At 40.9% G+C, this 23,071-nt stretch overlaps 2 protein-coding genes across 2 annotated transcripts in view; one reads left to right on the top strand and one right to left on the bottom strand.

Annotated features, from left to right (window-relative positions):
• The window catches only part of LOC123732499 (annexin A5-like), a gene marked incomplete at its 5' end in the record, with an annotated part of 19,205 nt that extends 7,703 nt beyond the window's left edge, over positions 1 to 11,502 (top strand). The window contains 5 exons of the mRNA XM_045711699.1: positions 1,028 to 1,121; positions 2,716 to 2,811; positions 3,355 to 3,413; positions 3,617 to 3,739; positions 11,101 to 11,502. Coding sequence (XP_045567655.1) covers positions 1,028 to 1,121; positions 2,716 to 2,811; positions 3,355 to 3,413; positions 3,617 to 3,739; positions 11,101 to 11,163 — 435 coding nt within the window. The remainder of the gene's footprint in view (positions 1 to 1,027; positions 1,122 to 2,715; positions 2,812 to 3,354; positions 3,414 to 3,616; positions 3,740 to 11,100) is intronic.
• Positions 11,503 to 21,168: 9,666 nt separating this feature from the next.
• The window catches only part of LOC106593423 (prominin-1-A-like), a 41,749-nt gene continuing 39,846 nt past the window's right edge, over positions 21,169 to 23,071 (bottom strand). Inside the window, exon 15 of the mRNA XM_045711700.1 lies at positions 21,169 to 22,120. Within this exon, the coding sequence (XP_045567656.1) occupies positions 22,102 to 22,120 (19 nt within the window). The 3' untranslated portion in view covers positions 21,169 to 22,101. The remainder of the gene's footprint in view (positions 22,121 to 23,071) is intronic.

Raw genomic sequence — 23,071 nt, forward strand, 5'->3', positions numbered from 1 at the left:
GCTGTTTAAAATCAATCTTTATGGTATTTTTAACGTAAAAATACGATAATATTCCAACCGGACAATAGCGTATTCATTCAAGGAGAAAAAGAAGGAACTGCACACTCGCGGGCTCGCGCATCACCAAGCCCTTTGTCCCCAGGCAGTCCACTCATTGGCTGAGCTCCTATACTCTGCCCGGTTACTGGAGATGGATGAAACAACTTTCTGAAGGCTTTCGACAGCCAATGGAAGCCTTAGGAAGTGCAACATGACCCCACAGACACTGTAGTTTCGCAAGGGATTCAAAAGAAGAACTACAATTCTCAGATCCTCCACTTCCTGGTTGAATTTTTCTCAGGTTTTTGCCTGCCAAATGAGTTCTGTTATACTCACAGACACCATTCAAACAGTTTTAGAAACTTCAGAGTGTTTTCTATCCAAATCTACTAATAATATGCATATTCTAGTTTCTGGGCAAGAGTAGTGACCAGTTTAATTTGGGTACGTTTTTCATCCGGCCGTGAAAATCCTGCCCCCTATCCTTAACAGGTTTTAAGCAACAATGTATTTAACCTCCAATGAAAAGTCAATGTATTTAACCTCCAATGAAAAGACAATGTATTTAACCTCCAATGAAAAGACAATGTTCAGTTCAGTTCCAAAACTCCAGAAATAAAATCCCCAAACCAGTAAACATGGGAAAATGATTCAAGGCTCGATGTGATCAGTTCAGTAGGCCTGAGAAACAAGTCCACAAAGTTACATTTAATAATCAACACAATATCCCTTCAGTCTTGGAGAAACTTGTGTGGAGTAGAAAACTGGGTTTTTAAAGGAACAGGGTTTTTTTTAGAGACCAAACATTTTGTGATTGTGACCAACAACAGATGTAGAGCTTAATTCAGCATGTCAGTTATTTTACTGTGTGTGTGTGTGTGTGTGTGTGTGTGTGTGTGTGTGTGTGTGTGTGTGTGTGTGTGTGTGTGTGTGTGTGTGTGTGTGTGTGTGTGTGTGTGTGTGTGTGTGTGTGTGTGTGTGTGTGTAGACTTTGTTCTCTGCAGGAGAGATGAAGTTTGGGACCGATGAAGAACAGTTCATCACCATCCTGGGGAACAGGAGCGCTGAACACCTGAGGAGAGGTGAGTGTGTGTGAGAGAGATCTGTGTTTTTAACCTCTCTAGGGTAGGTGGGACGAAATCGTCCCGCACTATTCAACAGCCAGTGACACATCAGAGCGCCAAATTTAAAACCACAAAATGTCATAATTCAAAGTTCTCAAACACAGGACTATTTTACACCATTTGAAAGATAAGACTGTCGTTAATCTAACCACACTGTCCGATTTCCAAAAGGCTTTACAGCGAAAGCAAAACATTAGATTATGTTAGGAGAGTACATAGTCAGAAATAACCACACAGCCATTTTTCAAGCTAGCATATAATGTCACATAAACCAAAACCACGGCTAAATGCAGCACTAACCTTTGATGATCTTCATCAGATGACACTCCTAGGACATTATGTTATACAATACATGCATGTTTTGTTCAATCAAGTTCATATTTATATCAAAAACCAGCTTTTTACATTAGCATGTGATGTTCAGAACTAGCATTCCCACCGCAAACTTCCGGTGAATTTACTTAATTACTCACGATTAACGTTCACAAAAAACATAACAATTATTTTAAGAATTATAGATACAGAACTCCTTTGTGCAATCGCGGTGTCAGATTTTAAAATAGCTTTTCGGGTGAAAGCACATTTTGCAATATTCTGAGTAGATAGCCCGGCCATCACGGCTAGCTAATTTGACACCCACCAAGTTTGGCACTCACCAAACTCAGATTTACTATAAGAAAAATTGGATTACCTTTGCTGTTCTTCGTCAGAATGCACTCCCAGGACTTCTACTTCAACAACAAATGTTGTTTTAGTTCGAAATAATCCATAGTGATATTGAAATAGCTCCGTTTTGTTCGATGCGTTGAGGTCACTATCCGAAGGGTGACGCGCGGGCGCATTTCGTGACAAAAAATTACAAAATATTCCATTACCGTACTTCGAAGCATGTCAAACGCTGTTTAAAATCAATTTTTATGCTATTTTTCTCGTAAAATAGCGCTAATATTCCAACCGGGCGATGTTGTATTCGTTCAAACATTGAAAGAAAAAAATGGAGTCGTCTTGTGCACGCGCGCTCCAGTGTCATTGTCCTCAGAAGGACCACTCTCCAAAACCCCTGCTGTTTTTCACCCAGAGACTGGAGAGCTCTCATTCCACTTTCTGGCGCCTTCTGAGAGCCAATGGAAGCCTTAGAAAATGTCACGTTACAGCAGAGATGCTGTATTTTTGATAGAGATGCCCTACAAGGACAACAAATTGTCAGACAGGGCACTTCCTGCATGGAATCTTCTCAGGTTTTGGCCTGCCATATGAGTTCTGTTATACTCACAGACACCATTCAAACAGTTTTAGAAACTTTAGAGTGTTTTCTATCCAAATCTACTAATTATATGCATATTCTCATTTCTGGGTAATAGTAGTAACCAGTTTAAATCGGGTACGTTTTTTATCCGGCAGTGAAAATACTGCCCCCTAGCCCCAACAGGATAAAGGGTATCAACACACACTCTGACATTGACGTGTGTGTGTGTGTGTGTGTGTGTGTGTGTGTGTGTGTGTGTGTGTGTGTGTGTGTGTGTGTGTGTGTGTGTGTGTGTGTGTGTATCAGTGTTTGCTGCGTACATGAAGCTAGCAGGGTATGAGATGGAAGAGAGTGTTAAGAGAGAGACCTCTGGAGGACTGAGAGACCTGCTACTGGCTGTGGGTAAGACACACACACACACACACACACATGACACCTCACACACACACACACACACTCACACACACACACACACACACACACACACACACACACACACACACACACACACACACACACACACACACACACCTTATTTGTTTATATTTTCAAGCTTATTTGACAATTCATTTCATTATTATGATGACTCTCTAAATCCACCTTACCTCTCTCTCTCTCTCTCTCTCTCTCTCTCTCTCTCTCTCTCTCTCTCTCTCTCTGTCTCTCTCTCTCTCTCTCTCTCTCTCTCTCTCTCTCTGTCTCTCTGTCTCTCTCGTCTCTCTCTCTCTCTCTCTCTCTCTCTCTCTCTCTCTGTCTCTCTGTCTCTCTCTCCCTCCCTCCCTCCCTCCCTCCCTCCCTCCCTCCCTCCCTCCCTCCCTCCCTCCCTCCCTCCCTCCCTCCCTCCCTCCCTCCCTCCCTCTCTCTCTCTCTCTCTGTCTCTGTCCTCTCTCTCTGTCTCTGTCTCTCTCTGTCCTCTCTCTCTCCATCTCTGTCTCTCCTCTGTAGTAAAGTGTGCTAGGAGCGTTCCAGCCTACTTTGCAGAGACTCTGTACAATTCAATGAAGGTAAGAATCTATTTTCTCCATACTAGGAAGAAGATGATTCTATATTAGATATGTGCATTTAGAACTGAGGTGTGTGTGTGTGTGTGTGTGTGTGTGTGTGTGTGTGTGTGTGTGTGTGTGTGTGTGTGTGTGTGTGTGTGTGTGTGTGTGTGTGTGTGTGTGTGTGTGTGTGTGTGTGTGTGTGTGTGTGTGTGTGTGTATAGGGTGCAGGAACTGATGACCAGGCCTTAATCAGAGTGATGGTGAGTCGTAGTGAAGTGGACATGCTGGATATCAGAGCTGATTACAGACGCCTCTTCGCCAAGTCTCTGCATTCTGCTATACAGGTATATACTGAATACCTCTCTCTGTCTCAACTATACAGGTATATACTGAATACCTCTCTCTCTGTAACTGCTATACAGGTATATACTGAATACCTCTCTCTGTACTCAACTATACAGGTATATACTGAATACCTCTCTCTCTGTACTCAACTATACAGGTATATAGTGAATACCTCTCTCTCTGTACTCAACTATACAGGTATATACTGAATAACTCTCTCTGTACTCAACTATACAGGTATATACTGAATACCTCTCTCTCTCTCTGCATTCTGCTATACAGGTATATACTGAATACCTCTCTCTGTACTCAACTATACAGGTATATACTGAATACCTCTCTCTCTGTACTCAACTATACAGGTATATACTGAATACCTCTCTCTCTGTACTCAACTATACAGGTATATACTGAATACCTCTCTCTCTGTACTCAACTATACAGGTATATACTGAATACCTCTCTCTCTCTCTGCATTCTGCTATACAGGTATATACTGAATACCTCTCTCTGTACTCAACTATACAGGTATATACTGAATACCTCTCTCTCTGTACTCAACTATACAGGTATATACTGAATACCTCTCTCTCTGTACTCAACTATACAGGTATATACTGAATACCTCTCTCTCTGTACTCAACTATACAGGTATATACTGAATACCTCTCTCTCTGTACTCAACTATACAGGTATATACTGAATACCTCTCTCTCTGTACTCAACTATACAGGTATATACTGAATACCTCTCTCTCTGTACTCAACTATACAGGTATATACTGAATACCTCTCTCTGTCTCTACTATACAGGTATATACTGAATACCTCTCTCTCTGTACTCAACTATACAGGTATATACTGAATACCTCTCTCTCTGTACTCAACTATACAGGTATATACTGAATACCTCTCTCTCTGTACTCAACTATACAGGTATATACTGAATACCTCTCTCTCTGTACTCAACTATACAGGTAGATACTGAATACCTCTCTCTCTGTACTCAACTATACAGGTATATACTGAATACCTCTCTCTCTCTCTGCATTCTGATATACAGGTATATACTGAATACCTCTCTCTCTCTGCATTCTGCTATACAGGTATATACTGAATACCTCTCTCTGTACTCAACTATACAGGTATATACTGAATACCTCTCTCTCTCTCTCTGCATTCTGCTATACAGGTATATACTGAATACCTCTCTCTCTGTACTCAACTATACAGGTATATACTGAATACCTCTCTTTCTCTCTGCATTCTGCTATACAGGTATATACTGAGTACCTCTCTCTCTCTCTGTACTCAACTATACAGGTATATACTGAATACCTCTCTCTCTCTCTGCATTCTGCTATACAGGTATATACTGAATACCTCTCTCTCTCTCTGCATTCTGCTATACAGGTATATACTGAATACCTCTCTCTCTCTCTGTACTCAACTATACAGGTATATACTGAATATCTCTCTCTCTCTGCATTCTGCTATACAGGTATATACTGAATACCTCTCTCTGTCTCTACTATACAGGTATATACTGAATACCTCTCTCTGTCTGCACTCAACTATACAGGTATATACTGAATACCTCTCTCTGTACTCAACTATACAGGTATATACTGAATACCTCTCTCTCTGCATTCTGCTATACAGGTATATACTGAATACCTCTCTCTCTCTCTCTGTAACTGCTATACAGGTATATACTGAATACCTCTCTCTCTCTGCACTCAACTATACAGGTATATACTGAATACCTCTCTCTGTACTCAACTATACAGGTATATACTGAATACCTCTCTCTGTACTCAACTATACAGGTATATACTGAATACCTCTCTCTCTGTACTCAACTATACAGGTATATACTGAATACCTCTCTCTGTCTCTACTATACAGGTATATACTGAATACCTCTCTCTGTCTCTACTATACAGGTATATACTGAATACCTCTCTCTGTCTCTACTATACAGGTATATACTGAATACCTCTCTGTCTCTACTATACAGGTATATACTGAATACCTCTCTCTGTCTCAACTATACAGGTATATACTGAATATCTCTCTCTCTGTACTCAACTATACAGGTATATACTGTCTGTAATGAGTACTTTTGGGTGTCAGGGAAAATGTATTGAGTAAAAAGTACATTATTTTCTTCAGGAATGTAGCGAAGTGAAAGTAGTCCATTTTATTTAATAGTAAAGTACAGATACCCCAAAATACTGATTATATATATATATATATATCTCTACTCTGCTATACAGGTATCTTTATACATATATATACTGTTTATATATATCTCTACTCTGCTATACAGGTATCTTTATACATATATATACTGTTTATATATATCTCTACTCTGCTATACAGGTATCTTTATACATATATATATACTGTTTATATATCTCCCTCTCTACTCTGCTATACAGGTATCTTTATACATATATATATACTGTTTATATATCTCCCTCTCTACTCTGCTATACAGGTATCTTTATACATATATATACTGTTTATATATATCTCCCTCTCTACTCTGCTATACAGGTATCGTTATACATATATATACTGTTTATATATATCTCTACTCTGCTATACAGGTATCTTTATACATATATATACTGTTTATATATCTCTACTCTGCTATACAGGTATCTTTATACATATATATACTGTTTATATATCTCTCTACTCTGCTATACAGGTATCTTTATACATATATATATACTGTTTATATATCTCTACTCTGCTATACAGGTATCTTTATACATATATATATATATATACTGTTTATATATATCTCTACTCTGCTATACAGGTATCTTTATACATATATATACTGTTTATATATCTCTCTACTCTGCTATACAGGTATCTTTATACATATATATACTGTTTATATATCTCTACTCTGCTATACAGGTATCTTTATACATATATATACTGTTTATATATATATCTACTCTGCTATACAGGTATCTTTATACATATATATACTGTTTATATATCTCTACTCTGCTATACAGGTATCTTTATACATATATATACTGTTTATATATATATCTCTACTCTGCTATACAGGTATCTTTATACATATATATACTGTTTATATATATATCTACTCTGCTATACAGGTATCTTTATACATATATATACTGTTTATATATCTCTACTCTGCTATACAGGTATCTTTATACATATATATACTGTTTATATATATATCTCTACTCTGCTATACAGGTATCTTTATACATATATATATATATATATATATACTGTTTATATATCTCTACTCTGCTATACAGGTATCTTTATACATATATATACTGTTTATATATATCTCTACTCTGCTATACAGGTATCTTTATACATATATATATATATATATACTGTTTATATATCTCTACTCTGCTATACAGGTATCTTTATACAAAATATATATATACTGTTTATATATCTCTACTCTGCTATACAGGTATCTTTATACATATATATATACTGTTTATATATCTCTCTACTCTGCTATACAGGTATCTTTATACATATATATACTGTTTATATATATCTCTACTCTGCTATACAGGTATCTTTATACATATATATACTGTTTATATATATCTCCCTCTCTACTCTGCTATACAGGTATCTTTATACATATATATATATATACTGTTTATATATCTCTCTACTCTGCTATACAGGTATCTTTATACATATATATACTGTTTATATATATCTCTACTCTGCTATACAGGTATCTTTATACATATATATATATATACTGTTTATATATCTCTCTACTCTGCTATACAGGTATCTTTATACATATATATACTGTTTATATATATCTCTACTCTGCTATACAGGTATCTTTATACAATATATACAGGTGTGTGTGTGTATATATACTACCGATCTAAAGTTGGGACACACCTATTCATTCAAGGGTTTTTCTTTATTTTTACTATTTTCTACATTGTAGAATAATAGTGAAGACATCAAAACTATGAAATAACACATATGGAATCATGTAGTAACCAAAAAATGTGTTTAACAAGTCAAAATATATTTTATATTTGAGATTCTTCAAAGTGGCCACCCCTTTGCCTTGATGACAGCTTTGCACACTCTTGGCATTCTCTCAACCAGCTTCATGAGGTAGTCACCTGGAATGCATTTCAATTAACAGGTGTGCCTTGCTAAAAGATAATTTGTGGAATTTCTTTCCTTCTTAATGTGTTTGAGCCAATATGTGACAAGGTAGGGGTGGTATACAGAAGATAGCCCTATATGGTAAAAGACCAAGTCCATATTATGGCAAGAACAGCTCAAATAAGCAAAGAGAAACGACAGTCCATCATTTCTTTAAGACATGAAGCGCTATGATGAAACTGGCTCTCATGAGGACCGCTACAGGAAAGGAAGACCCAGAGTTACCTCTGCTGCAGAGGATCAGTTCATTAGAGTTACCAGCCTCAGAAATTGCAGCCCAAATAAATGCTTCACAGAGTTCAAGTAACAGACACATCTCAACATCAACTGTTCAGAGGAGACTGTGTGAATCAGGCCTTCATGGTCGAATTGCTGCAAAGAAACCACTACTAAAGGACACCAATAAGAAGAAGAGACTTGCTTGGGCCAAGAAACACGAGCAATGGACATTAAACTGGTGGAAATCTGTCCTTTGGTCTGAGGAGTCCAAATTTGAGATTTTTGGTTCCAACCGCCGTGTCTTTGTGGGACGCAGAGTAGGTGAACGGATGATCTCTGCATGTGTGGTTCCCACCGTGAAGCATGGAGGAGGAGGAGGTGTAGCATGGCTACCACAGCATTCTGCAGCGATACGCCATCCCATCTGGTTTGCGCTTAGTGGGACTATCATTTGTTTTTCAACAGGACAATGACCCAACACACCTCCAGGCTGTGTAAGGGCCATTTGACCAAGAAGGAGAGTGATGGAGTGCTGCATCAGATGACCTGGCCTCCACAATCACCTGACCTCAACCCAATTGAGATGGTTTGGGATGAATTGGACCGCAGAGTGAAGGAAAAGCAGCCAACAAGTGCTCAGCATATGTGGGAACTCCTTCAAGACTGTTGGAAAAGCATTCCATGTGAAGCTGGTTGAGAGAATGATAAGAGTGTGCAAAGCTGTCATCAAGGCGAAGGGTGGCTATTTGAAGAATCTCAGCACTACAGGCCAGTAATGTGGAGTGAATGTAATGTTGTTGATCCTAATGTTAATGGTAATGTAATGTCACGTGTAATGTAATGTGTAATGCAATGGTAATGTAATGGTAATGTGTAATGTGATGTGTAATGGTAATGTAGTGTGTAATGTAATGTCATGTAATGGTAATGCAATGTCAAGTGTAATGTAATGGTAATTTAATGGTAATGTAATTTAATGGTAATGTAATGTAATGGTAATGGTAGTGTGTAATGTAGTGTAATGGTAATGTAATGGTAATGTAATGTGTAATGGTAATGTAATGGTAATGTGATGTATAATGTAATGTGTAATGCAGTGTCATGGTAATGTAATCGTAATGTAGTGTAATGTGTAATGTAATGGTAATGTAATGTGGAGTTAATGTAATGTAATGTGTAATGTAATGGTAATGGTAATGTGTAATGTAATGGTAATGTAATGGTAATGTAATGTGTAATGTGTAATGTAATGGTAATGTAATGTGTAATAAACTGTAATGGTAATGTAATGGTAATGTAATGTGTAATGTAATGGTAATGTAATGTGTAATAAACTGTAATGGTAATGTAATGGTAATGTAATGTGTAATGTAATGGTAATGTAATGTACTGTGTAATGTAATGTAATGTAGTGTCATGGTAATGTAATGGTAATGGTAATGTAGTGTAATGTGTAATTGGTAATGTAATGGTAATGTCTAATGTAATGTGTAATGTAATGGTAATGTAATGTAGTGTGTAATGTAGTGTCATGGTAATGTAATCGTAATGTAGTGTAATGTGTAATGTGTAATGTAATGGTAATGTGGAGTTAATGTAATGTAATGTGTAATGTAATGGTGTAATGTGTAATAAACTGTAATGCTAATGTAATGGTAATGTAATGTGTAATAAACTGTAATGGTAATGTAATGTGTAATGTGATGTGTAATGTAATGTAATGTAGTGTCATGGTAATGTAGTGTAATGTGGTAATGTAATGGTAATGTCTAATGTAATGTGTAATGTAATGGTAATGTAATGTAATGTGTATTGTAGTGTAATGGTAATGTCTAATGTAATGTGTAGTGTAATGGTAATGTAATGTAATGTGTATTGTAGTGTAATGGTAATGTAATGTAATGTGTAATGTAATGTAATGTAGTGTGTAATGTAATGTGTAATGTAGTGTGTAATGTAATGGTAATGTGTAATGTAATGTGTAATGTAATGTAATGTAATGTAGTGTGTAATGTAATGTAATGTAATGTATTGTAGTGTAATGTAATGTAATGTAGTGTGTAATGAATGTAATGTGTAATGTAATGTAGTGTGTAATGTAATGGTAATGTGTAATGTAATGTGTAATGTAATGGTAATGTGTAATGTAATGTAATGTAATGTAGTGTGTATTGTAGTGTAATGGTAATGTAATGGTAATGTAATGGTAATGTAATGTAGTGTGTATTGTAGTGTAATGGTAATGTAATGTAATGTAAAGTGTAATGTAGTGTAATGGTAATGTAATGTGTAATGGTAATGGTAATGTAATGGTAATGGTAATGTAATGTAATGTAGTGTGTATTGTAATGTGTAATGTAGTGTCATGGTAATGTAATGGTAATGTAGTGTAATGTGTAATGTAATGGTTGTAATGTGGAGTTAATGTAATGTAATGTGTATTGTAATGTGTAATGTAGTGTCATGGTAATGTAATGGTAATGTAATGTGTAATGGTAATGTAATGTGTAATAAACTGTGATGGTAATGTAATGGTATAATATTGTAATGTAATGGTAATGTAATGTGTAATAAACTGTAATGTAATGTAATGTGTAATAAACTGAATGTAATGGTAATGTAATGGTAATGTAATGTTAATGTAATGTAATGTGTAATAAACTGTAATGGTAATGTAATGGTAATGTAATGTAATAAACTGTAATGGTAATGTAATGGAATGTAATGTAAACTGTAATGTAATGGTAATGTAATGGTAATGTAATGTTAATGTAATGTAATGTGTAATAAACTGTAATGTAATGGTAATGTAATGTGTAATGTAATGTAATGTGTAATAAACTGTAATGGTAATGTAATGGTAATGTGGAGTGAATGATGTCGATCCTCTGTATTTTCCAATGTGTGTGTTTCAGGGCGATACCTCTGGTGACTACCGAAAGGCCCTCCTCCTGCTCTGTGGCGGCAATGACGCGTAACCGTGGCGACGACCCCTGAAAGGCGGACGGAGACCTCCTCTCCCTGAATGGCCCCTCTAGCGGTCAATCACTCTCTGAGTCCTGTGTAAGCCAATAGGAGGGCTCTGCTGGCCACGGTGCAGCCCCGTGATAGGTTATGAGTGATAAGACTTTAACCCTGTGTGTATCTGTAGCTAACATCCTTTAAGCTTTGCTCTGCTTCATATCTACATCACTAAAGTCATGTTAATGCTGGAAGTCCGTTTTTTAATATCAGTAGTATAACAACTAAAGACTGTTTTAAATGTTTTTACTGTTTGTAAAGCAACACTGAAGACATAATAAACATTTTAAACAGCAGGTTTGTAGTGAGACGTGTCTGTCTGTGTAGTGAGACGTGTCTGTCTGTCTGTCTGTCTGTCTGTGTAGTGAGACGTGTCTGTCTGTCTGTCTGTCTGTCTGTGTCTGTCTGTCTGTCTGTCTGTCTGTCTGTCTGTCTGTCTGTCTGTCTGTCTGTCTGTCTGTCTGTCTGTCTGTCTGTCTGTCTGTCTGTCTGTCTGTCTGTCTGTCTGTCTGTGTAGTGAGACGTGTCTGTCTGTCTGTCTGTCTGTCTGTCTGTCTCTGTAGTGAGACGTGTCTGTCTGTGTAGTGAGACGTGTCTGTCTGTCTGTCTGTCTGTGTAGTGAGACGTGTCTGTCTGTCTGTCTGTGTAGTGAGATGACCTGTTAACTTTTATTCAGTGGTCCCTAGTTTGAGGTTTTATTGGTATTATAACAACACATGATAAGCAGTCATCTGAAATAACGTTTTACCAATTCCAGTCCGTTCAGGAAGTCCACTGGAATTACAATTCTCTTCAATTCATTTCATCTAAAATAACGTCTTACCAATTCCAGTCCAGAGACAGCAGTGGGGTCAAACTGTAGAACCCACTTTCTACATTTATAAAAACTTTTTTTTTTTAAACAAATCTACACTACATTTTATCTCTAGAACCCTCAGGATGACAAATCAGATTAAGATGACTGAATGTAAGTACATTATTTACCTTCAGAGGTGAATGTATCAAACCAGTTGCCGTGAAAAGTGTTTTGTTGTTGTGAACTATCCTCAAACAATAGCATGGTATTTTTTGGTTGTTGTAATAGCTACTGTAAATTGGACAGTGCAGTTAGATTAACATGAATCTAAGCTTTCTGACCATATAAGACATGTCTATGTCCCAGAATTGGCTGTTGTTTACAAAGTCGTTCAAGTCACATTATCGCATATTGAGCAACAACTTTCCCGGTTTAGGGACACCGATCCCATAGAGGTTAACACTAAGCAGTAGAAATGACATATTATCCCCTACTGTACCAGTAGGCTGTCTTCAACCAGGATCTCAGCGATCACTGCCTCCACCCGTTATGGGTCCGCGGTCAAACGAACACCCCTCATCACTGTCAAACGTTCCCTGAAACACTTCAGCGACCAGGCCTTTCTAATTGACCTGCCCGGGTATCCTGGAAGGATATTGACCTCATCCCATCAGTAGAGGATGCCTGGTTATTCTTTAAAAGTGCTTTCCTCACCATCTTAAATAAGCCCCACTCAAAAAATGTAGAACCAGGAACAGATATAGTCCTTGGTTCACTCCAGACTTGACTGCCCTTGATCAGCACAAAAACATCCTGTGGTGTTCTGCATTAGCATCGAACAGCCCTCGCGATATGCAACTTTTCAGGGAAGTTAGGAACCAATATACACAGGCAGTTAGGAAAGCTAAGGCTAGCTTTTTCAAACAGAAATTTGCATCCTGTAGCACAAACTCCAAAAAGTTCTGGGACACTGTCAAGTCCATGGAGAACAAGAGCACCTCCTCCCAGCTGCCCACTGCTCTGAGGCTAGGAAACACTGTCACTACCGATAAATCCACTATAATTGAGAATTTTAACAAGCTGATGTTCTGAAAGAGCTGCAAAATCTGGACCCCTACAAATCAGCCGGGCTAGACAATCTGGACCCTTTCTTTCTAAAATTATCTGCCGAAATTGTTGCAACCCCTATTTACTAGCCTGTTCAACCTCTCTTTCGTATCGTCTGAGATAATGCAGCGTGTTGAGTGCTCATGATAAATATTTATTATTACACCCAGAACACTAGACAAAAACAATAAACAAAGAAACACGAACGTCACGTTCTGCTTCACTGAGCAAAAACAAGATCCCACAACACCAGGTGGGGGAGAAAAAAACCTACTTAAGTATGATCTCCAATTAGAGACAACGAGGACCAGCTGCCTCTAATTGGACATCATCCCAAACAAACAACAACATAGAAATAGAAAACTAGAACCTAAACATAGAAATACAAAACATAGAAAAACACCCACTGTCACGCCCTGACCAGTCTACCATAGAAAAATAACAGCTTACCATGGTCAGGATGTGACAACAACTGATTGACTCAAAACGCATTAAGGAGGAAAGAAATAACACAAATTAACTTCTAACAAGGAACACCTGTTAATTGAAATGCATTCCAGGTGACTACCTCATGAAGCTGGTTGAGAGAATGCCAAGAGTGTGTAAAGCTGTCATCAAGGCAAAGGGTGACTACTGTATATATATATACCAGATCTATGTCCAAATGAACTTGAAATGCATTCCAGGTGACTACCTCATGAAGCTGGTTGAGAGAATGCCAAGAGTGTGTAAAGCTGTCATCAAGGCAAAGGGTGACTACTGTATATATATATACCAGATCTATGTCCAAATGAACTTGAAATGCATTCCACTCCATTTTCTTTGGTAGACATGTGACATTAACAGGAGCCCTACGTAGACTCCAGTGGAAGACATACGATCATTAAATCATAATGTCTAGTGCGTCAATCAAAACAACATTTAAATCAAAAGGACAGATAAAAAAGAGGAGGGAGGGATTTGGTCTCCTTAACTTGCTCACAATATTCACGACCAGATTCAGCCGAGGTCTAGAACTCAGGGAACGATTTGTATCAAATACGATGCTCTTAGTTTTAGAGATGTTCAGGACCAGTTTATTACTGGCCACCCATTTGACACACAGGCTCTGTATAATGCCAGTGGCAGGTCGTTGGTAAAATTATAAAATGTAGAGGGCCTAGAGAGCTGCCCTGTGGTACACCACATTTTACATGTTTAACATTAGCGAAGCTTCCATTAATGAAACCCCTTTGAGTTCTATTAGATAGATAGTCGTAATGCATACGTTTTCTCAACAACAGGTTATGGTCGATAATATCAAAGGCTGCACTGAAATCTAACAGTACAGCTCCCACAATCCTTCTCATTATAAATTACTTTCAACCAATCATCAGTCAATTGTGTCAGTGCAGTACTTGTTGAGGGCCCTTCTCTACAGGGAGGGGAAAAAAGTATTTGATCCCCTGCTGATTTTGTACGTTTGCCCACTGACAAAGAAATGATCAGTCTATAATTTTAATGGTTTATTTGAACAGTGAGAGACAGAATAACAACAGAAATATCCAGAAAAAAACGCATGTCAAAAATGTTATAAATTGATTTGCATTTTATGTTATTAATTTGTTTACAGAGAAATAGCATTGTATTTGGTCAAACACCATTTTTTTTCCCAACAGTTTGCTAAGAGCTGGCAGCAAGCTGATAGGTCTGCTGTTAGAACCAGTAAAAGGCCGGCTTTACCACTCTTGGGTCGCGGAATGACTTTGGCTTCCCTCCAGGCCTGAGGACAAAGACTTTCCTCCAGGCTCAGATTAAAGATATGACAGATAAGAGTGGCTATAGAGTCAGCTACCATCCTCAGTAGCTCTCCATCTAAAGTTGTCAATGCCAGGAGGTTTGTCATTATTGATCGATAACAATAATTTCCCCACCTCTCCCACGCTAACTTTACAAAATTCGAACTTACAATGCTTCTCTTTTCATTTTTATTTTATTTTTATGCGTGAATGCGATGGCTCCCTGTTTGTTGTTGGCATTTCCTGCCTAAATCTGCTCACTTTGCCGATGAAGTAATCATTATTAAGATATTATTTAATCGAAGATGATGTTGAATTTGTTTTTCTGCCAATAATATCTGTTATAGAAACTGTAGTCATAGAATCTCTGTTATAGAAACTGTAGTCATAGAATCTCTGTTATAGAAACTGTAGTAATAGAATCTCTGTTATAGAAACTGTAGTCATATAATCTCTATTATAGAAACTGTAGTCATAGAATATCTGTTATAGAAGCTGTAGTAGTAGAATATCTGTTATAGAAACTGTAGTCATAGAATCTCTGTTATAGAAACTGTAGTCATAGAATCTCTATTATAGAAACTTAAAAAGCTTATTTGGTTCAGATTGTACACACAAATGTTGTTTATATCCCTGTTAGTGAGCATTTTTCCTTTGTCACGATAACCCAATTCATCTTGACAGGTGTAGGCATATCAAGAAGCTGATTAAACAGCATGATCATTACACAGGTGCACCTTGTGCTGGGGGACAATCAAAATGTGCAGTTTTGTCACACGACACAACGCCACTGTCACGGACCCCCCCCTGGTTCTGATGCTCATTCTGTTCACCGGTTACGGAGGTCTACGTCACCGGGTTTCCTAGGTTTCATTGAACCGGGATTCATTATCATCAACCCAGGACTGTCTGATTATACACACCCGGTTCCCACTTCCCCTGATTAGTGTGTTATATGTGTTCCCTCGGTCTGTCTCCTGATTAGTGTGTTATATGTGTTCCCTCGGTCTGTCTCCTGATTAGTGTGTTATATGTGTTCCCTCTGTCTCCTGATTAGTGTGTTATATGTGTTCCCTCTGTCTGTCTCCTGATTAGTGTGTTATATGTGTTCCCTCTGTCTTTCCCCTGATTAGTGTGTTATATGTGTTCCCTCGGTCTTTCCCCTGATTAGTGTGTTATATGTGTTCCCTCGGTCTTTCCCCTGATTAGTGTGTTATATGTGTTCCCTCTGTCTGTCCCCTGATTAGTGTGTTATATGTGTTCCCTCGGTCTTTCCCCTGATTAGTGTGTTATATGTGTTCCCTCGGTCTTTCCCCTGATTAGTGTGTTATATGTGTTCCCTCTGTCTGTCCCCTGATTAGTGTGTTATATGTGTTCCCTCTGTCTCCTGATTAGTGTGTTATATGTGTTCCCTCTGTCTGTCTCCTGATTAGTGTGTTATATGTGTTCCCTCGGTCTGTCTCCTGATTAGTGTGTTATATGTGTTCCCTCGGTCTTTCCCCTGATTAGTGTGTTATATGTGTTCCCTCTGTCTCCTGATTAGTGTGTTATATGTGTTCCCTCGGTCTGTCTCCTGATTAGTGTGTTATATGTGTTCCCTCGGTCTGTCTCCTGATTAGTGTGTTATATGTGTTCCCTCGGTCTGTCTCCTGATTAGTGTGTTATATGTGTTCCCTCGGTCTTTCCCCTGATTAGTGTGTTATATGTGTTCCCTCGGTCTGTCTCCTGATTAGTGTGTTATATGTGTTCCCTCGGTCTGTCTCCTGATTAGTGTGTTATATGTGTTCCCTCTGTCTTTCCCCTGATTAGTGTGTTATATGTGTTCCCTCTGTCTTTCCCCTGATTAGTGTGTTATATGTGTTCCCTCTGTCTTTCCCCTGATTAGTGTGTTATATGTGTTCCCTCGGTCTTTCCCCTGATTAGTGTGTTATATGTGTTCCCTCTGTCTCCTGATTAGTGTGTTATATGTGTTCCCTCTGTCTTTCCCCTGATTAGTGTGTTATATGTGTTCCCTCTGTCTTTCCCCTGATTAGTGTGTTATATGTGTTCCCTCTGTCTTTCCCCTGATTAGTGTGTTATATGTGTTCCCTCGGTCTTTCCCCTGATTAGTGTGTTATATGTGTTCCCTCTGTCTCCTGATTAGTGTGTTATATGTGTTCCCTCGGTCTTTCCCCTGATTAGTGTGTTATATGTGTTCCCTCTGTCTGTCTCCTGATTAGTGTGTTATATGTGTTCCCTCTGTCTGTCTCCTGATTAGTGTGTTATATGTGTTCCCTCTGTCTGTCTCCTGATTAGTGTGTTATATGTGTTCCCTCTGTTCCCCCTGTGTTTTTGTCCGTTATTGTTCCCATGTCCGTTGGTGGTGTGAGTGACCAATGCATTGTCTCAGCCTGCGCTGCGTGTTTTGTGCCTTGTGTGTTACGGGTCTCGTCCAGTATCGTTCTACGAGGTTTACCCTCGCTCTTTTGTTTGGGTACATCCCAGTGTTTTTTGGGGTGTATTAAAAACCCCTGTTATGTTATTCCTGCGCCCGTCTCCAAATCCTTCATACCGGCGTGACAGCCACAGATATCTCAAGTTTTGAGGGAGGGGTTGCAGTTGTCATGCTGACTGCAGGAATGTCCACCAGAGCTGTTGCCAGATAATTTAATTTTCATTTCTCTACCATAAGCCGCCTCCAAAGTCGTTTTTTAGAGAATTTGGCAGTATGTCCAACTAGCCTCACAACCTCAGACTATGTGTATGGGCCCCATGGTGGAGGTGGGGTTATGGTATGGGCCCCATGGTGGAGGTGGGGTTATGGTATGGGCCCCATGGTGGAGGTGGGGTTATGGTATGGGCCCCATGGTGGAGGTGGGGTTATGGTATAGGCCCCATGGTGGAGGTGGGGTTATGGTATGGGCCCCATGGTGGAGGTGGGGTTATGGTATGGGCCCCATGGTGGAGGTGGGGTTATGGTATGGACCCCATGGTGGAGGTGGGGTTATGGTATGGGCCCCATGGTGGAGGTGGGGTTATGGTATGGGCCCCATGGCGGAGGTGGGGTTATGGTATGGGCCCCATGGTGGAGGTGGGGTTATGGTATGGGCCCCATGGTGAAGGTGGGGTTATGGTACGGGCCCCATGGTGGAGGTGGGGTTATGGTATGGGCCCCATGGTGGAGGTGGGGTTATGGTACAGGCCCCATGGTGGAGGTGGGGTTATGGTATGGGCCCCATGGTGGAGGTGGGGTTATGGTATGGGCCCCATGGTGGAGGTGGGGTTATGGTATGGGCCCCATGGTGGAGGTGGGGTTATGGTATGGGCCCCATGGTGGAGGTGGGGTTATGGTACGGGCCCCATGGTGGAGGTGGGGTTATATGGTATGGGCCCCATGGTGGCGGTGGGGTTATGGTATGGGCCCCATGGTGGAGGTGGGGTTATGGTATGGGCCCCATGGTGAAGGTGGGGTTATGGTACGGGCCCCATGGTGGAGGTGGGGTTATGGTACGGGCCCCATGGTGAAGGTGGGGTTATGGTATGGGCCCCATGGTGAAGGTGGGGTTATGGTATGGGCCCCATGGTGGAGGTGGGGTTATGGTATGGGCCCCATGGTGGAGGTGGGGTTATGGTATGGGCCCCATGGTGAAGGTGGGGTTATGGTATGGGCCCCATGGTGGAGGTGGGGTTATGGTATGGGCCCCATGGTGGAGGTGGGGTTATGGTATGGGCCCCATGGTGGAGGTGGGGTTATGGTATGGGCCCCATGGTGGAGGTGGGGTTATGGTATGGGCCCCATGGTGGAGGTGGGGTTATGGTATGGGCCCCATGGTGAAGGTGGGGTTATGGTATGGGCCCCATGGTGAAGGTGGGGTTATGGTATGGGCCCCATGGTGGAGGTGGGGTTATGGTATGGGCCCCATGGTGGAGGTGGGGTTATGGTATGGGCCCCATGGTGGAGGTGGGGTTATGGTATTGGGCCCCATGGTGGAGGTGGGGTTATGGTATGGGCCCCATGGTGGAGGTGGGGTTATGGTATTGGCCCCATGGTGGAGGTGGGGTTATGGTATGGGCCCCATGGTGGAGGTGGGGTTATGGTATGGGCCCCATGGTGGAGGTGGGGTTATATGGTATGGGCCCCATGGTGGAGGTGGGGTTATGGTATGGGCCCCATGGTGGAGGTGGGGTTATGGTATGGGCAGGCATAAGCTACGGACGATGAACACAATTGCATTTTATCGATGGCAATTTGAATGCACAGAGACACCGTGAAGAGATCCTGAGGCCCGTTGTTATGCCATTCATCACCTCATGGTTCAGCAGGATAATACACGGCCCCATGTCACAAGGATCTGGACACAATTCCTGGAAGCTGAAAACGTCCCCAGTTCTTCCATGACCTGCATACTAACCAGACATGTCACCCCATTGAGCATGTTTGGGATGCTCTGGATCGACGTGTACGACAGCGTGTTCCAGTTTCCGCTGATATCCAGCAACTTCACACAGCCATTGAAGAGGAGTGGGACAACAATCCACAGGCCACAATCCACAGCCTGATCAACTTTATGCGAAGGAGATGTATCGCACTGCATGAGGCAAATGGTGGTCACACCAGATACTGACTGGTTTTCTGATCCACTCCCCTACCTTTCCTGTGACCAACAGATGCATATCTGCATTCCCAGTCATGTCAAATCCATAGATCAGGGCCAAATGAATGTATAGTTTTCCAGAGTGGGAACTGGTTTTAAGGAACTGGTTTTAAGGAACTGGTTTTATGAACTGGTTTTTATGAACTGGTTTTTAGGAACTGGTTTTAAGGAACTGGTTTTAAGGAACTGGTTTTAGGAACTGGTTTTAAGGAACTGGTTTTAAGGAACTGGTGTTAAGGAACTGGTGTTAAGGAACTGGTGTTAAGGAACTGGTTTTAAGGAACTGGTTTTAAGGAACTTATTTTTAAGGTACAGTATCGGTGACCAACAGATGAGTATCTGTATTCCCAGTCATGTGAAATCCATAGATTAGGTCCTAATGGATTTATTTCAATTGACTGATTTCCTTATATGAACTGTAACTCAGTAAAATCTTTGAAATTGTTACATGTTGTGTTTATATTTTTTGTTCAGTATAAATTAGATATAATACATATAAACTCAACAACAAAAACAGAAACGTCCCTTTTTCAGGACCCTGGTCTTTCAAAAGGTAATTCGTTAAAAATCCAAATAACTTCCCAGATCTTCATTGTAAAGGGTTTAAACTCTGTTTCCCCATGCTGGTTCAATGAACCATAAACAATTAATGAACACGCACCTGTGGAGCGGTCGTTAAGACACTAACAGCTTACAGACGGTAGGCAATTAAGGTCACAGTTATGAAAACTTAGGACACTAAAGAGGCCTTTCTACTGACTCTGAAAAAGACCAAAAGAAAGATGCCCAGGGTCTCTGCTCATCGACGTGAACGTGCCTTAGGCATGTTGCAAGGAGGCATGAGGACTGCAGATGTGGCCAGGGCAATAAATTGCAATGTCCGTACTGTGAGACGCCTAAGACAGCGCTACAGGGAGACAGGACGGACAGCTGATCGTCCTCGCAGTGGCAGACCACGTGTAACAACACCTGCACAGGATCGGTACATCCGAACATCACAGCTGCGGGACAAGTACAGGATGGCAACAACAACTGCCCGAGTTACACCAGGAACGCACAATCCCTCCATCCTGCAGGCTCATCCTGACATGACCCTCCAGCATGACAATGCCACCAGCCATACTGCTCGTTCTGTGCGTGAATTTCCTGCAAGACAGGAATGTCAGTGTTCTGCCATGGCCAGCGAAGAGCCCGGATCTCAATCCCATTGAGCACGTCTGGGACCTGTTGGATCGGAGGGTGGGGGCTAGGGCCATTCCCCCCCAGAAATGTCCAGGAACTTGCAGGTGCCTTGGTGGAAGAGTAGGGTAACATCTCACAGCAAGAACTGGCAAATCTGGTGCAGTCCATGAGGAGGAGATGCACTGCAGTACTTAATGCAGCTGGTGGCCACCAGATACTGACTGTTACTTTTGATTTTGACCCCCCTCTTTGTTCAGGGACACATTATTCCATTTCTGTTAGTCACATGTCTGTGGAACTTGTTCAGTTTATGTCTCAGTTGTTGAATCTTGTTTTGTTCATACAAATATTTACACATGTTAAGTTTGTTGAAAATAAACTCAGTTGACAGTGAGAGGACGTTTCTTTTTTCCGCTGAGTTTATGTATAGAGGGACGGACGGACAGACAGACAGCAGGACGGACAGACAGTGGAGACGGCGTCACTGAAATCTTTATTCACAGATTCAGAGCCTGCAGTGACATCAGTCGTGACATCACAGTCCTGTCATCACCGATATGACATCACAGTCGTGACATCACAGTCGTGACATCACAGAATGACATCACAGTCGTGACAACACAGCTGCGTCAATGCGACGGTTACAAGCTGTCAAACAACAAGCAGCTAGCGTCCGCTAGCTAACATGCTAACATGGGTTTTTTTTATTAATTTTTTTAGCTAATGTCTGCGAACATGCTAACATGGTTTGGTAGCTAGCGTCCGCTAACATGCTAACATGTTGTTTTTTTTAGCTAATGTCTGCGAACATGCTAACATGGTTTGGTAGCTAGCGTCCGCTAACATGCTAACATGGTTTGGTAGCTAACGTCCGCTAACATGCTAACATGGTTTGGTAGCTAGCGTCCGCTAACATGCTAACATGGTTTGGTAGCTAACGTCCGCTAACATGCTAACATGGTTTGGTAGCTAGCGTCCGCTAACATGCTAACATGGTTTGGTAGCTAGCGTCCGCTAACATGCTAACATGCTAACATATTACATTTAAAAAATATATATATAAAACTTTCAAATGTGTTGAAAGCGTATAAAATGTACAACTGAGTAGAAACGAACAGAACTCTGGTCTATAATAACTCTGATATATCAAATCAACTATATAGAAATAATCCAGCAACATGTTTACACAGGTGAAGTGTTCAGAGACTATGGTGACGTCAGACAGAACTAGTGTTGTGATTGGGCGATGGAACGTACAGCGAAATCATTTGGGCTACTGTAATTGGCTGGCAGCTAAGGTCCTTGTCCAATCAGGTTGTTGTGGGGCGGAGATCAGCAGAGTTCTGTCTTCTTTGGTTGTTGTGTTGTGTTCTCTTTCTCTTTCCCACCTTTGTTTCTCTACCAGTTTTCTTGGCCCCTGAGGATGAGAACAGAATATTTAACATTATTAACAACATCAAAATACACAAGGAGTGAAGGAGGGAGAGAGGAGGGGGAGAGAGAGGAGAGGAGGAGAGGAGAGGAGAGGAGGAGAGAGGAGGGGAAGAGAGAGGAGAGAGGAGGGGAGGAGAGAGGAGAGGGAGAAAGGAGAGAGGAGAGAGGAGAGGAGAGGAGGAGAGAGGAGAGGAGGAGAGAGGAGAGAGGAGAGGGGAAGAGAGAGGAGAGAGGAAAGGAGGAGAGAGGAGAGGAGGAGAGAGGAGAGGAGGAGAGAGGAGGGGAAGAGAGAGGAGAGGAGAGAGGAGAGAGGAGAGAGGAGAGGAGGAGAGAGGAGAGGAAGAGAGAGGAGAGGAGAGAGGAGAGAGGAGAGGAGGAGAGAGGAGGAGGAGGAGAGAGGAGGGGAGGAGAGAGGAGAGGAGGAGAGGAGGAGAGGAGGGGAAGGGAGAGGAGAGGAGGAGAGGAGGGGAGGACAGTTGTGGCTGCTTTGTGTGATGAATTGTTGTCTCTACCGTCTTTGCCCTTTGTGCTGTTGTCTGTTCCCGATAATGTTTGTATCGTGTTGTGTTGCTACCATGTTGTTGTCATGTTGTGATGCTACCATGTTGTTGTCATGTTGTGCTGCTACCATGTTGTTGTCATGTTGTGCTGCTACCATGTTGTTGTCATGTTGTGTTTCTACCATGTTGTGTTGTCATGTTGTGTTGTCATGTTGTGTTTCTACCATGTTGTGTTGTCATGTTGTGTTGCTACCATGTTGTGTTGTCATGCTGTGTTGTCATGTTGTGCTGCTACCATGTTGTGTTGTCATGTTGTGTTGACACCATGCTGTGTTGTCATGTTGTGTTGTCATGCTGTGTTGTCATGTTGTGTTGACACCATGCTGTGTTGTCATGTTGTGTTGTCATGCTGTGTTGTCATGTTGTGTTGACAC

The sequence above is a fragment of the Salmo salar genome, unplaced genomic scaffold (assembly GCF_905237065.1).
Source record: "Salmo salar unplaced genomic scaffold, Ssal_v3.1, whole genome shotgun sequence".
Classification (NCBI taxonomy): Eukaryota; Metazoa; Chordata; class Actinopteri; order Salmoniformes; family Salmonidae; genus Salmo; species Salmo salar.